At 47.6% G+C, this 13,798-nt stretch overlaps 1 protein-coding gene across 3 annotated transcripts in view; it reads left to right on the top strand.

The window, feature by feature from the left end:
• FGD5 (FYVE, RhoGEF and PH domain containing 5) overlaps positions 1-13,798 on the top strand; it is a 121,461-nt gene that overhangs the window by 57,606 nt on the left and 50,057 nt on the right. For all 3 annotated transcript variants that reach the window (XM_077751585.1, XM_077751584.1, XM_077751586.1), the window contains exons 4-5: positions 10,202-10,260; positions 10,373-10,403. In XM_077751585.1, coding sequence (XP_077607711.1) covers positions 10,202-10,260; positions 10,373-10,403 — 90 coding nt within the window. The remainder of the gene's footprint in view (positions 1-10,201; positions 10,261-10,372; positions 10,404-13,798) is intronic.

The raw sequence follows: 13,798 nt of genomic DNA, 5'->3' as shown, positions 1-13,798 counted from the left end.
GTTTTCACTGGCTCCCTTCTGTCTCAGTTCTCTCCCTACTTCTGCAACTCCCTCCACTCGAGACATTCTTTCCCAAGGCCCGAGCTCCTCCATCCCCATCTCTCATCTGTGCTCTGCCCATCCCAGGCCAACAGCCAGCCCTACTCAGGTGGTGTTCCCAGAGCTGACCTGGTCTGACCTCTTTCTGTGGCCCCACACTCCAGCTAACCTTTGGGGACCTTTGTGAAAGCCCCTCAGATACTGCCATCCTCCCTTATTCATGGCTTTGCTTTCTGTAGTTTCAGTTACCTGGGGTCAACTCTGATCTAGAAACAAGTGATCCTCCTTCTGATATATATTCAGAAGGTCAGTAGTAGCCTAACACGTCACAATGTCAACATCATTTATTTCACTTCATGTCATCACATGTGTGTTTTATCATCTCATATCATCACAGGAACCAGGGTGAGTACAGAACTATAAGATATTTTGAGAGAAAGACCACATTCACATAGCTTTTTTTGCAATATATTTTTGTAATCGTCCTGTTTTATTACTGGTTATTGTTGATCCCTTACTGTGCCTAATTTGTAAATTAAACTTAATCACAGGTATGTATGTCTAGGAGAAAACATAGTACATACAGGCATTCCTTGTTTCACTGTGCACTGGGTTGCACTTTGTAGACACTGCATTCTTTACAGATTGAAGGTTTGTGGCAACCCTGCCGGGAGCAAGTCTTTTGACACCTATTTTCCAACAGCATTTACTCACTTCATGTCTGTATGTCACATTTTGGTCATTCTCACAGTGTTTCAAACTTTTCAATCATTATTATATCTGTTATGGTGATCTGTGATCAGTGATTGCAACTCAGCATTTTGTAGCAATAAAGCCTTTTTTTAATGTTTATTTATTTTGGGGGGAGAGAGAGAGAGAGATAACACAAGCCAGGGAAGGGCAGAAGAGAGAGAGGGAGATACAGAGTCTGAAGCAGGATCCAACAGGCTCTGTGTCCCAACACGGGGCTCAAACACAAAACATGAGATCATGCCCTGAACTGAAGTCGGAGGCTTAACTGACTCAGCCACCCAGGCACCCCAACAATAAGTATTTTTAATTAAGTATGTACATTGTTTTTGAGGTATAATGCTATTGCACACTTAATAGAAGACAGTGTAATGTAAACATAACTTTTATGGGCTAGGAAATCAGATAATTTATTTGACTTGCTTACTGCAATATTTGCTTTATTATGATGGTCTGGAAAAACTCACCATATCCCCAAGATGTGCCTATGTGGGTTTCAGCACCATCTGTGGTTTCAGGCATCCACTAGGAGTCTTGAGACATGTCCCCCAGAGATAAGGAGGGTCTACTGTACCTCTAGCTTAGCACATCCCAGATTGAACCCAGCATCTTCCCATCCCCTCATCCAGCTTTTCCTCTTGTGTTTGCCATTCTGGTTGTTGGCACCAGGGTTGAAAGATTTGAAATTTCTGGCATTTCATCTTCTGTTGCCATGTGTTAATCACAGATTAAATTAAATTCAGCAAACTCCAAGGCGTTTGGCCAGGCATCATAAAGGATTCCGAAACAAGTTGCATCTGTTCTTCATACCCACCTCAGGGCCTTTGCACTTGCAGTTTCCTCCCCCTGAAGCACTCTTCCCACTCTTTGCACAGCTGGCTCAGGATTTCAAATTAAATGTCACCTCCTCAAAGAAGCCTCCTCTGCTCATCCTTAAGTGCTCCAGTGCAGCATTCCTGTCTGCTCCCTTCCTCATACTTATTTCAAGCTGTGATTATGTCTCTCTTTTTCTGCTTACCTGCGTGTCTTACAGCCTTGCTCTGTAAGAATAGCTCCAGAAGTGCAGGGCGACACCTCTCCCGTTCACATTTGTGTCCTTACTGCCTGGGACATGAAAGAGTACTCAGTAAATGTTCTCAAAAAAACGAATTAAGAAATAATACGTTAGACTCAGTTTCTGCAGTCAAGTAAGGAAAACAAATTTAAATGCATGATAGTTTAATAAAATGAAAACACTTGGGGCACCTGGGTGGCTCAGTCAGTTGAGTGTCCAACTCTTGATTTTGGCTGAGGTCATGATCTCATGGTTTGTGAGTTCGAGCCCCTCGTTGGGCTCTGAGAGTGTGGAGTGTGCTTGGAATTCTCTCTCCTCTCTCTGCCCTTCTTCCCGCTTAAGTATGCATTCTTGCTCTCTCCCTCTCTTTCTCTCTCAAAATAAATAAACTTTTAAAAACTTAAAAAAATGAAAACACTTGTTTGGTCCTGTATAATTTACTTTGCACAGCGAGGGGCATATCTGGGAGCCAACCCAGCTTCTCACCAGCTCCCCATGCAGAGGGTGCAACAGTTCCCAGAGTAACACAAGAGATCTTTTGAGGCAGTGTGAGCGGAGGAGGGTGAAGGACACAGACTCTCAGTGAAAAGGGGCTCAGAGGCTTGGAAGTGGCCAGGACACCCCCAGGACCTACACCCCTTGTTGAGAGAGTCCTGGAGGGCTTGGGGGCTGTCAGGAGCCAGCAGGCTGGGTATGGGACAGGATGCCCTGGCCCTAAGAGAGCTTGTTCTGTGACTGATTTTCCTCTCTGCTATGTCCATATGTTCTCTGGCCCCGGCATGGGATTGGGGCCGCCGTCACACTCACTCTCCCTTTCTTCTTCCTGGCTTCAAGGCAGCTTCTCTGTATACCTAGTCTGTAGCCCTGCTGCCCAGAGTTAGATATGTGGACCTGCAGCACCCCAGGCCACCCCGCCCCCCAGACTCACCTCATCAGGATCTGCACATTTACCAGACCCCCAGCAGTATGTCTGCTCACTGAAGTTAAGCTCTGGCCTGTGTACATCGGCCACCCATTCTGTATGGAGCACCCACGGGGCCCTCAGCCCTCGGAGGTGCCAGGAAAGAAGTCAGCAGGGTGTCTGACCATGAGATACTCACAGCCAAGTGGCAGAATGAGAAAGCTACTGACATGATAGTCTCTAAAGCTTACGTTTATGTTTTAGGCTCTTTTGTGAATGTTACATCTCACGATTTAAACACAATGGCTGGCTGTGAGATAAAAAGTTGTGGGGCAGCCCTGGTATCTTCAGCTATGTGCACTAAACTCTCAACAGTGTCCAAGTCTTAAGAGTCAGGACAATCAAGGAGGCTTCCAAGAGGAGGTGAGGCCTTAGTGCTTCACAAAGGAGTAGGACATAGTTAAGTAGAAAGGAGAAGGAAGCACAGACAGCATGGAATCCAACCTTTGACTGGCTTCTTGAGGTCATGGCTGGTCCTTTCTTGAACTGAAGTGAGGTGGTAAGGACAGGAAGACCAAATCTCATATTAGCCATCTACTGGCCTTTTCAAACAATGAGAACTTACCAGTCACAGTTTCGGCCACTCTTTTCAGACTCCAGAAGGTAAGAGAGCTGTCAGGGGCATTTAGATATCACTTTGTTTTGTTTTGCTTTGTTTTTTATTGTGGTGAGAACACTTGACATGAAATCTACCCTCTTAATGTCCACTGGTGAATGAATGGATAAACTAAGTGTGGCCTGTTCATACAGTGGAATATTATGTGGCCTTAAAAAGGAAGGAAATCCCGTCACATGGTACAGCGCAGATGAACCTGGAGGGCATTGTGCCAAGTGAAGTCAGTCAGTCCCAGATGACAAATGCTACATGGCTCCGTTTACATGAGGAACTAATACAGGCTCAGAAGAGAGTAGAATGATGCTTGCCAGGGGCTGGGGGAGAGGGAATTGAGACTTCTTATTCAGTGGGTTTAGCATCTCAGTTATGCAAGAGATTGCGGTGTCCCACAGGAGGGATGCTGAAAGAGAGGCAATCCCTGCCAGGAGGAGGGTGGGGAAAAGGTCAGACCAGAGGTCCTCTGGCTCCCCCACCACCGAGTGGCTGCCTTCAGTTCATGCTGACACCTGCCTTATTCTAGCTCCTGAAGTCAGGCTGGTGTGAGTCTGGGTTTGGCCTAGATGCTTTAAAAAACTGTTGATTTGGAAGGACTCTATGGTTCTGGATACAGTCTGTAATACATTCATACAAGCCGCATGTTATCTTGGAAGGCCCCGAATGAGGGATCAGGAAACCTGATTTTTATTCCTGACTCTGACTCTGCTGAATAACCTCCAGCAAGTGAGTCACAGGCAAAGGCTAGGACTTATTTGTGCCTCAATTTCCTTCTCTGTACAATTGTACAATGGAGGTAATAATAATAGTACCTTGCTCATAGGTTGTGGGGAGGATTCAGTGAGAATGCACATAAAAAGCTTACAGCCATACTTAGCACATACTAAGTATTCGATAAGTGCTAGCTGTTCTATTAATAAGTAGATATTATTATTATCATTGCTCTTTCACAGATGGGGCTGAGAAGAGAGATCACTTGTCCAAGCGCATAGGTGTATGAAAGGATGGAGCCTGGGATGTGAACCCAGGTCTTGTGACCCCAGAGCCCATGCTTTCAGCATCATTCTGAATAACAAGTTTTTCTGCAAGTGCTAGGGAACCACGAGAGCCACTTGAGGCTGCAGGTGACAGCAGAGGTGGCCACCGTGACCTAGAATGGATGGGAATAGGTAAAAGGCTAGAGATCCCAATCAGCTAAAAGACAGTTTCAGTTGAGGGTGGAGAGACGCTAGGAATTCTGGTCTAAGATAGCGACCAGAAAGCTCACTTCAGGGGTGGGGCAGTTTTGAGTGTGGAGAAAGCCCAGGCTTGGTGAAGTGGATGTAAATGGGGGGAAAAGTTGTCTGAGAAGAAAGTCAAGGAGCTGGGAGGCTGAGGGCTGTGGTGTGGAGAGGGGAATGTCGTCACACAGATGGGGAGGACTGAGCCTGGAGTTAAGACCCAGGACATGGGGCTTGGCCAGGGACTGGCAAAGACTGGAAAGAAAGAGGCAGCTGTTTAAAGGCAGAGCCAGTATGGAGTGCCTGGGTGGCCCAGTCGGTTGAGCCTCCAACTTCAGCTCAGGTCATGATCTCATAGTTCATGAGTTGGAGCCCCATATCAGGCTTGCTATTGCCAGTGCAGAACCTGCTTTGGATCCTCTGTCCCCCTCTCTCTCTGCCCCTTCCCCACTCACGCTCTCAAAAAGAAACAAACATTTAAAAAAATTTTTTAATAAATAAATAAATTTATTTTTATTTATTTATTTTTTTAAAAAGGCAGAGCAGGTATGAGCCCAGGAGGCCTGCAAGCAGGGAAGATGGTTAGAAACCAGGAGTTTGGGGGTGGTTTCTTCCTCTTCTGCAAAGTAGAAGGACTGTGTGGCCTCTGGGCCTACTTGGGGCCATCCTGAGGGCCAGGGCATAAAGCTGGGGGTCACGGGCCTGCTTCTCACAATAATAATATTACTTTGACTACTGCACAGTAATAGCTGTGCCTCCCTCCTCTGTAGTTCTTCACTGAGAATGAGGAGCTTTTCCATCTACAGGCCTATATGAGCTTTGTAACAACCTCTAGAACAGTGGCTCTCAAAACCTTTTGGTCTCCCACTTCTTTCCTCTTAAAAATGATTGAAGATCCCAAAGAGTTTTTGTTTCTATGAGTTTTATCAGTCAGTATGTACCACATGAAAAGATAACACAGAAAAAATTAAACATCTTTTAATTCATTTAAAAATATTAATAGGTTCACTGCATGTTGACATATGAAGAGGAACTTTTCAGACTTAATGAGGAGTGTGGCATGCGTTTTCCATTTTTGCAAATACTCACCATGTCCGGCTCCCTAGAAGACAGCTGGACCTGGCTGCTTCGTGCTCAGTCTGTCAGACTGTTGTTTGGGCCAGCTTCACAGATAAGTGGTCAGAAAAGGGAGACAGAACCCCAGAGGTTCTCAGATCACAACTTGGGGAACTTCTCTTCTAGAAGGAGGCTAAGCCCCCCATCCCCATTTCATAGCTGGAGAAACTGAGGCATGGAGACAGAGGACTAGGACTGCCAGCTCTTTCTGAGACTGCAAACAGGAGGGTCCCTAATGGAGGACTAGCCCTCCCAACCTGGTCTCAGAATGGGCTGCACTGACCGGCTAGTTTGCTTGGGGCCCGGGGAGGAAGTGCAGGGCTGGGCAGCCCTGGGGAACAGGGAAGATAAGCTGCTTCGGCCTTGGGCAGAGGGGCCAGCGGCCGCCTGATATAACACCCACAGCCTGAGAAACGCGATAGCACGGGCCCTGGCGCCCCCAGCCCCCACATTCCTGGGAGGAACCCTGTTCCCAGAAGTCTGTCCCTGGACACTGCCGTCAACCTCAGAGTTCATTTCCTGGTTAAACAAACATCTATATTAATGGCCCAGTTGGGCAACGCCCAGTAGCAGCTTCTGAGGAGAGCCTCGGGCACATGGCCTGCCAGGCCCCCTTCTTGTCCTGCTGGTGAAGACACATCCATCATCGGCAGAGGCACTAAGGCAGGATGGCCCTGTACGTCCCACCCAGAGTCTGCCCGTCTGGCAGGAGGGGCTGGGGAGGACGTGCAAAACGGCCCGTGCCCTAGCCCTACCAGAAGTCTGCCCCTGACAGCTTCGAGACTGTAACAATGGTAATGACAACAACTCTAAAAGCTGGGGTGGGCCTGACCACTCCCATCCATCATATCATCTCACCCTTCCAGATGAGGACACTGAGTCACCTAAGAGGGGCTTGCCCTGAGTCACACAGCCCCCCGTGGCCAGGCTGGGATGTGGGTCCAGGCATCCTGACTTCCAGCATAGTTCTCTTTCCTATGTACCATGGCAGACACTGCTCTGAGGGCTGGAAATCAAAGAGAGCTGAGTTCAGAGAACTAGCCTGGGCTCCCCCGGGAGTGCTAGACTCCTGTTACTACCTTTATAGTACAGGTGAAGGATAGGTGTTTCCCAGCTTGAAAAACCTGCCGTCTATAATGAGCAGAGATGCCATTTACTGAGTACTTCCGGTGTGCCAGACACACTGTTAAGTGCTTGGTTGTTGAAGCCAGACTTCCTGATCTTGGATCGCGGCTTTGCCACTTACTAGCAGTGACTTAGGGCAAAGGTTAGAACTTACTTGTGCCTCAGTTTCCTTATCTGTAAAATGGAGGTGATAAAAATGGTTCCTTATCCCACAGGTTGTTGAGAGGATTCAATGAGAATGCATGTAAAAAGCTTAGAGCCGTATTTAGCACATGTGAAATGTTCAATAAGTGCTAGTGGTCCTATTATTAAGTGCATATTATTATCATCACTGTTTTACAGTTGGGGCTCATGGAAGAGGAATCACTTGTCCAGGGAGGTAGATATTGGAAGGGATGGAGCCCGGGATTTGAACCCAGGCATTCTGACATGGGAGCATAGGCTCTCAGCATCACGCTGGATAACAAGTGAAAATTGAATCACAGGCCCCTGGAAGATGAGAGGTCATCTTGTCTTTATTTTACAGGAGAAGAACCTGAGCTTGAGAGCTTCTGACCCCTGTCCTTTGTCTATAAAGTAATTCTCTTGGTGGAAGCTTGACCACAGTGTTCCTTAGCTGTTAAGGCCTGTCCTGGCAGAATATATTTTCCAGTGTGAGGGTTTTGTTTGCAAAGACTTTTCACATGTAGGAGTCTGCAGGAGCCCCTGCCTGGGAGGGTTGAGCTGCTGTTGTCCACAGAGCCCCACGCTAGCCCTGCAGATGCAGGAGGCAGACAGTGAGTCACAGTCCGGCGCCGGTAGGAAGGGCGGGAGGCCAGGTGAGGCCTCGCTCCCTGGACACTGTGACAGCGTGCCAAGAGGCAGCAGGAGATACAGGAGGGAGACTGACTGTGGACCCAAGTCCTGTCCTAGTTAGGTGTCCTTGGAGAGAATGAATTTTCTAAAAACACTATGCTTCTCAGCCAAGAAACTGTTAAGGATGGAGTAGTTAGAGAAGGGAACTCATTTATTGAATGCCTACTGTGTTCTAGGCACTGGATCTCATTTCATATATTGATTCAGATGTTGACTGAACATACCTTGTGTGCAAGGAAAACATTAGGTAATATGGCTGCTATAAAGAAGAACACACCCAGATAAAAAGTTATAACAAGTGGCTCTTACCTAGCCAGGGGTGAGATTTTGCCTCCTAGAAGACATTGGACAATGTCTAGAGACATTTTTGGTTGTCACAACTTGGGGTGGCAGCTGCTGTTGCCGGCCAGTGGTAGAAGCCCTGGATGCTGTTAATGAGCCCAGAGTACACAGGGCAGCCTTTGCAACCAAAGCGGCCTGGCCTGAAATGTCAGTAGTGCCGAGGCTGAGAAACCCTGTGGCAGAGAATAACTTTGGGTGGTCTTTAGGTCGGGTGGTCATGGTTGGCCACACTGAGGATGTGACTTTTGACCTGAAGAAGTCAGAAAGTAAGAATGAAAAGACCTGGGGAAGAGCATCAGACATAGAAAGGACAGCAGATACAAAGGCCTTGAGTCAGGAATTCCTCATCAAAAAGACCTGTGCACGGTCTTGGAGTGCATGGGATTGATTATTCTCCACTGCATTTCAGATGAAAAAACTGAGGCTCAGAGGAAATGGTTTGCCAGCTGTCACACAATGCTGGAGCCAGGACTTGAACTTGATGCTTCTTCATCCCAGAGTGCACTTGCTTTTACTGCTTCAACTGCTATTCTCAGAGGAGTGGTTCAGCTTTCATTTTGCAGTTGAGGCCTCACCCCTACCTGACCCTGTAAATTGTTTTTCTTATTCCATCCCTGAGCACTTGGTTCTGTCCCTGGCTTCTGCCACAACAACAAAAACCACAAAGATGATGATAGCCATTATTTCTGTAGTGTTTACTGTGCACCAGGCACTGTTCCAAGTGAGATATATCTGCATAGACATAGAGATAGATATCTCTCTCGTATATACATTCACTCATTTAATCTTCACAGTATGCAGGTGCTAGGCACCCTTATCCTGTTGTGCCCATTTTACAGACAGGAAAATTGAGGTGTAGAGAGGATACATGACTAGCAAAAGGCAGAAGGAGGATTTGAGCTTAACTTGCCTAGTTCCAGAGTACGTATTCTTAACCATAATACCATGTAATTGCTCTCTTAACAGGTAGTGAGTTTCTAGTCATTAGAGTAGATCATTCACTGGACCAGTGGCCCCTTGAGTTTAGTAACACAGGTTTAGCACAAAAGGGAATTTAGAGGTCACTTACCACACATTCACACATTTAGAGGCCCCAGGAGGCAGTGATAGACCTGGAACCAGAAGCCAGGTGTCCCATCTAAGTGCCCTCTGCTCCACTGTGGGCCACCTTGACCTCAGCCTTGCCTGCACGTTCCTGGTGTCTACCATCTGTTCTGTCAGGCTGCCCCATAGTGTCTTTGCTCTTCTGGATCCCAGCCAGCAGCTGTGCCTGGTGTCTGGCAGGTTTGGGGCCACAGAGGAGGGGCCTGCTTGTGGCAGAAGGCCCAGTCATCTGCCTCAGCCCCCGCCCATCCTTCCTGTTTATAGACATAATCTCACTTATTCCCAGATCTTACAGGTGCAGAAGTTGGGCCTCAGAGGGGTTAAATGGCTCATCTCCTGAGGTCAGCTGGGAGGGTTAGTGCTTCCAAAGTGGAATGAACATTCATTCATCCATTCATTTACTCATTTGTCTTTCAGTCAACAAAAGCTAGCCTGCTGTATGTGAGGTACTGGTCATGCAGGGGTGACAGTGAACATTTATGGTTCCTGCCCTCTAGGAGGGGTGTCCTAAGAGGAGAATGCCCAGAAAGGGTACCTAACCCAGCTGGTTCATAAAGGGGTTCAAAACAAGGCTCCTTGGAGGAGGCCATAGATACCATTGCTAACTCTTAAAGTATAGCTGGGAATTAGCCAGGCAGAGAAGGGGAAGGGGACAGCACACGCAAAAGAAAGAAGTAAGAGAGCTCTCTATACACAGAGAACCACAGGTTGTTCAAGGTTACTGGGCCAGGGTCATAAAGTCATGATAGTGGCCACTTGCTGGGCACTTTCTGTGTGCTGGACAGTGTGCTGGGCATTAGCTCAACAGCCTCCTGAGTTAGATGCTATCAATATCCGCATTTACAGATGAGGAATCTGAGGTACAGTAAGATCTCACAGGTAGTAAGTGCCAGGAATGGTCTGAGAGGTACATGGAATCTGCCTCCAGCAGCCTGGAGGTCCTTCTGTAAACCCAGTGCTGGCGTCTCCCTCACCCTGTCTGAATTGGTGTTGCCCCTCCTGATCTCTCTGTTCCTTCCTTGCAGGTGGAAGGACAGTCCAGAGCCCATGTCATTGCACAGGAATTGCTGTCTTCAGAGAAAGCGTGAGTCCCCAAGCAGCTGCCTGTGGCCTTGAGCTTGTTAGCAGAACATCACCCCTCCCCAGCTTAAACAAGATAGGAATTAATGCAAACTCAACCCTCTTTCCCTCTGCAGATACGTGGAGATGCTTCAGCACTTACATCTGGTGAGTTAATAATTTTAATTATCCAAAACTAATTGCCCTTTTACAAGGCTATGATATATATAAGAGGCAAAAATGCATTGAGGAGACAGAAGTGATTTTGATGAACAGAGGCTTGGCAGCAGACATATGTTCACCAAGGCTTTTCGTGGACGTCTGTCTCCTGATTCATGTGCTTCAGGGGATGAATAGCACTGCGCTTCCCATGAGTATGCCTCTCTGCCCAGAAGGGGGGGTGTTCAGGGGATGTGCTGAGGGTTCTGGAAGGGTGCTTGCAGTTTCCTCAGCCCTCTTGTTGAGGACAACAGAAGGAGGGCAGATGTAGTTCTGGGTCATTGCTGTGTGTGCACGTTGAGTATGCATTTGTGGGTGCATGCATGTGTATTTGTGTGTGTATGCATGTGTATGCATCCATGTGTGGGTGCATGCATATGCATGTGTACATGTGTGGGTGCATGCATGTGCATGTGTGTGTGCATCCATGTGTGGGTGCGTGTGTGTACATGCATGTGCATTTGTGTGTGTGCGTCCATGTGTGGGTGCATGTGTGTGTGCATGTGTGGGTACATTTGTGTGTGTGCATGTGTATGCATGCATGTGTGGGTGCATGCACGTGTGTGGGTGCATGTGGGGTGTGTGTGCATGTGTGTGTATGAGTGCATGCATGTGCTATATGTTTACGTCCATATGGAGAAGGTGATATGCTTGCACAATGACAGAGCAGCTGGGTGTAGAGAGGCTTTCTCAGTCGTCCCAGCCCTGGGGCAATAACACTTGAGCCAGTGGTGAAGAAATCATCTGGACTTTCAGAAGACAGGAGGCCAGACTTGGGGACTCCCTGGGTATCAGGCACTGCCACCCTTTACAACCCACAAGACTGCCTGGAAGGTCTCCCTATGCAGTCAGTTCAGTTCAACAGACGTTTTTTGAATACTTGCTGTGCGACAAGAGCTGGTGAATAGAAAGTCAGATCCTTCAGGCCCTTCCCCAGAAGCAATCTGGCCAGGGAAGGAGACAGATCAGTAAATGAATAATTATCTGGGGCACAGGGGAGGAACTGACAACCTGGGGGAATCTAGGCAGGCTTCCCTGAGGAGGTGACTTTTGGGCTGAGTCATAAGGAGGGCTGAGGGAAGAAGGTACAGCAGAGACATGGGAAGTGAGTAAACATCAGGGCACTTACTCCCTAAGGTCTCTAAGCCATTTCCAGTCCCCTAGTAGTTTAGCATCTGATTCCATACTGTTTTGTATAGTACATCATATCTATCCAAGAATTTCAGAACTGGGAATGTCCACCTGGACATTTTGTCCCTGGTGATATGGAAGCCCAGAGAGAGTGACTGAGCCAGGGCAAACACCCAGGTCCCTGTATTCCCAGTGCACTGTTGGCTGTTAATCCTGCATTTCCGACTGCCTTTGGGGTTCTTTGCAGCAAAGACCACTCTGAATGCAGGAGAGCATGCAGCACCAAGCCAGGCCTCCTGCTGAATCCAGCTGAGGCCCCTGCCAGTGACATCACCCTGGTGTCCCCTTGCCATGTGAGCAGGGGCACCCAGGTCCCTGGAAGCAGGACAGAGCACGACTCCAGTCTGTGCGCCCAGCCCCTCATTTCTGCCCTTCAGGATGAGAGCTTTGTGTGTGTTCTAAAACCCCAAGGTCCTCGGGTATGTGATGTACCACCTTCTTACACCAAACAGCTCTTCAGGAAGGGCAGGAAGATCACTCTCCTGCTTTCTTCTCCTCCACATGCTTCCGAGCTGGCAGCATGACCGAGAGGCTGGGCTTTTTGTTTTATGACTTTGTTAAGAGGGTTTTAACTGGGAAACTTCCATCTGTGTTTGCACTGCTTCCTGCCAGTTGGAAAGATGCTGAAACCTTTGGTAATCCATAATAATATCCTGAGGAGAGAAAAAAAACGAGCCCACAAAAGTCACAACCCAAAAGCTAGTTGCAGGAAATTGTGATCCAGAGCTACACTGATGATGTCAGTGCTTATGGGGGTGGAAGTGGCAGAAAAGCCCCATGTGACTACCAGTCCTAGCCGCGTACATGAGCCTCAAGGAGACCTGTAAACCATGAGACATCATCCACCACTCCCCCATCTGGATCCATCTCTGATTACTGAGATTGGCAGGTTCTCTCTCAGAATTCCTCCTTATAGATTTGATGCTATTGAACTCCCAAGGCCGCACAGTGATGGGAAGGGCTGACTGTGCATTCTGAATCTCCCCAGCTAGTGACGTCCATTATCCTGTTGTTGAGGGGGTGGTGCAGGGGGCATCTTCTGGCCTTCTGTGTTTGGGATTCAACCCTGTGCTTGTCAAATGGTAGACAGAGCTAGCTCAGGGATTACTATAAGTTCTGGTTACCTGAACTTGAGTTCTAAGGTCAAGATCCTGTTTTTGTGTAGCCTATTAACTAAGAATGGATTTTATGTGTTTTAAATGTTGGCGAAAGGGGCACCTGGGTGGCTCAGTTGGTTAAGTCCAGCTCATGCTTTCTGCTCAGGTCATGATCTCATGGTTCAGGAGTTCAGTCCCTACATCAGGAGCCTGCTTAGGATTCTCTCTCTCTCCCCCCCTCTCTCTCTGACCCTCCCCCACTCATGTTCTCTCTCTCCTCTCAAAATAAATATATTAATTAAAAAAATAAATGTTTGTGAAAAAATGCAATGAAGATGCATCAACTATACTTCAGAAAAAAGATATGAGTTTTTCATATATTCTGGACCCTAGACTCTTGTCAAATATATAATTTGGAGAAGAATGGTAAAGAAGAATATATGGCCAGAACTGTATGTCCCCTGCAAAGCCTAAAATATTTATTTATTTTTTTTTTAATATTTTTATTTATTCCTAGGAGAGAGAGAGAGAGCGTGAGCAGGGGAGGGTCAGAGAGAGAGGGAGACACAGACTCCGAAATAGGCTCCAGGCTCTGAGCTGGCAGTCAGCACAGAGCCCGACGCGGGGCTCGAACCCACGAACTGCGAGATCATGACCTAAGCGAAAGTCGGACGCTTAACCGACTAAGCCACCCAGGCGCCCCAAGCCTAAAATATTTATTATGTGGCCCTTGCTGACTTCTAGTTTAAATATCCCCTTCCATACTTCTAGGAACCCAGTCATAAATACATTCATTCCCCCTGCCCATCTATCTGTATAATCAAATCCTCACCCACTCATCTGTTCTTTAACCTATCTATGCCCCTTATGGCATATCTTTGCATTCATTCATATCTGCCCTCAGCTTATCCACTGTTCAGACATCCACCCATCCTCCCACCCATCCACCCATCCTCCCATCCAATCATTTGTCAAACTTCACATCCATCTATCTACCCATCAACCCATTCATCTACCATCCATCCATCTATCCATCCATCCACCCACCCACCCACC

This window comes from Crocuta crocuta, unplaced genomic scaffold, assembly GCF_008692635.1.
Source record: "Crocuta crocuta isolate KB4526 unplaced genomic scaffold, BGI_CrCroc_1.0 scaffold69-1, whole genome shotgun sequence".
NCBI lineage: Eukaryota > Metazoa > Chordata > Mammalia > Carnivora > Hyaenidae > Crocuta > Crocuta crocuta.
This window is presented reverse-complemented; position numbering and strand designations above follow the sequence as displayed.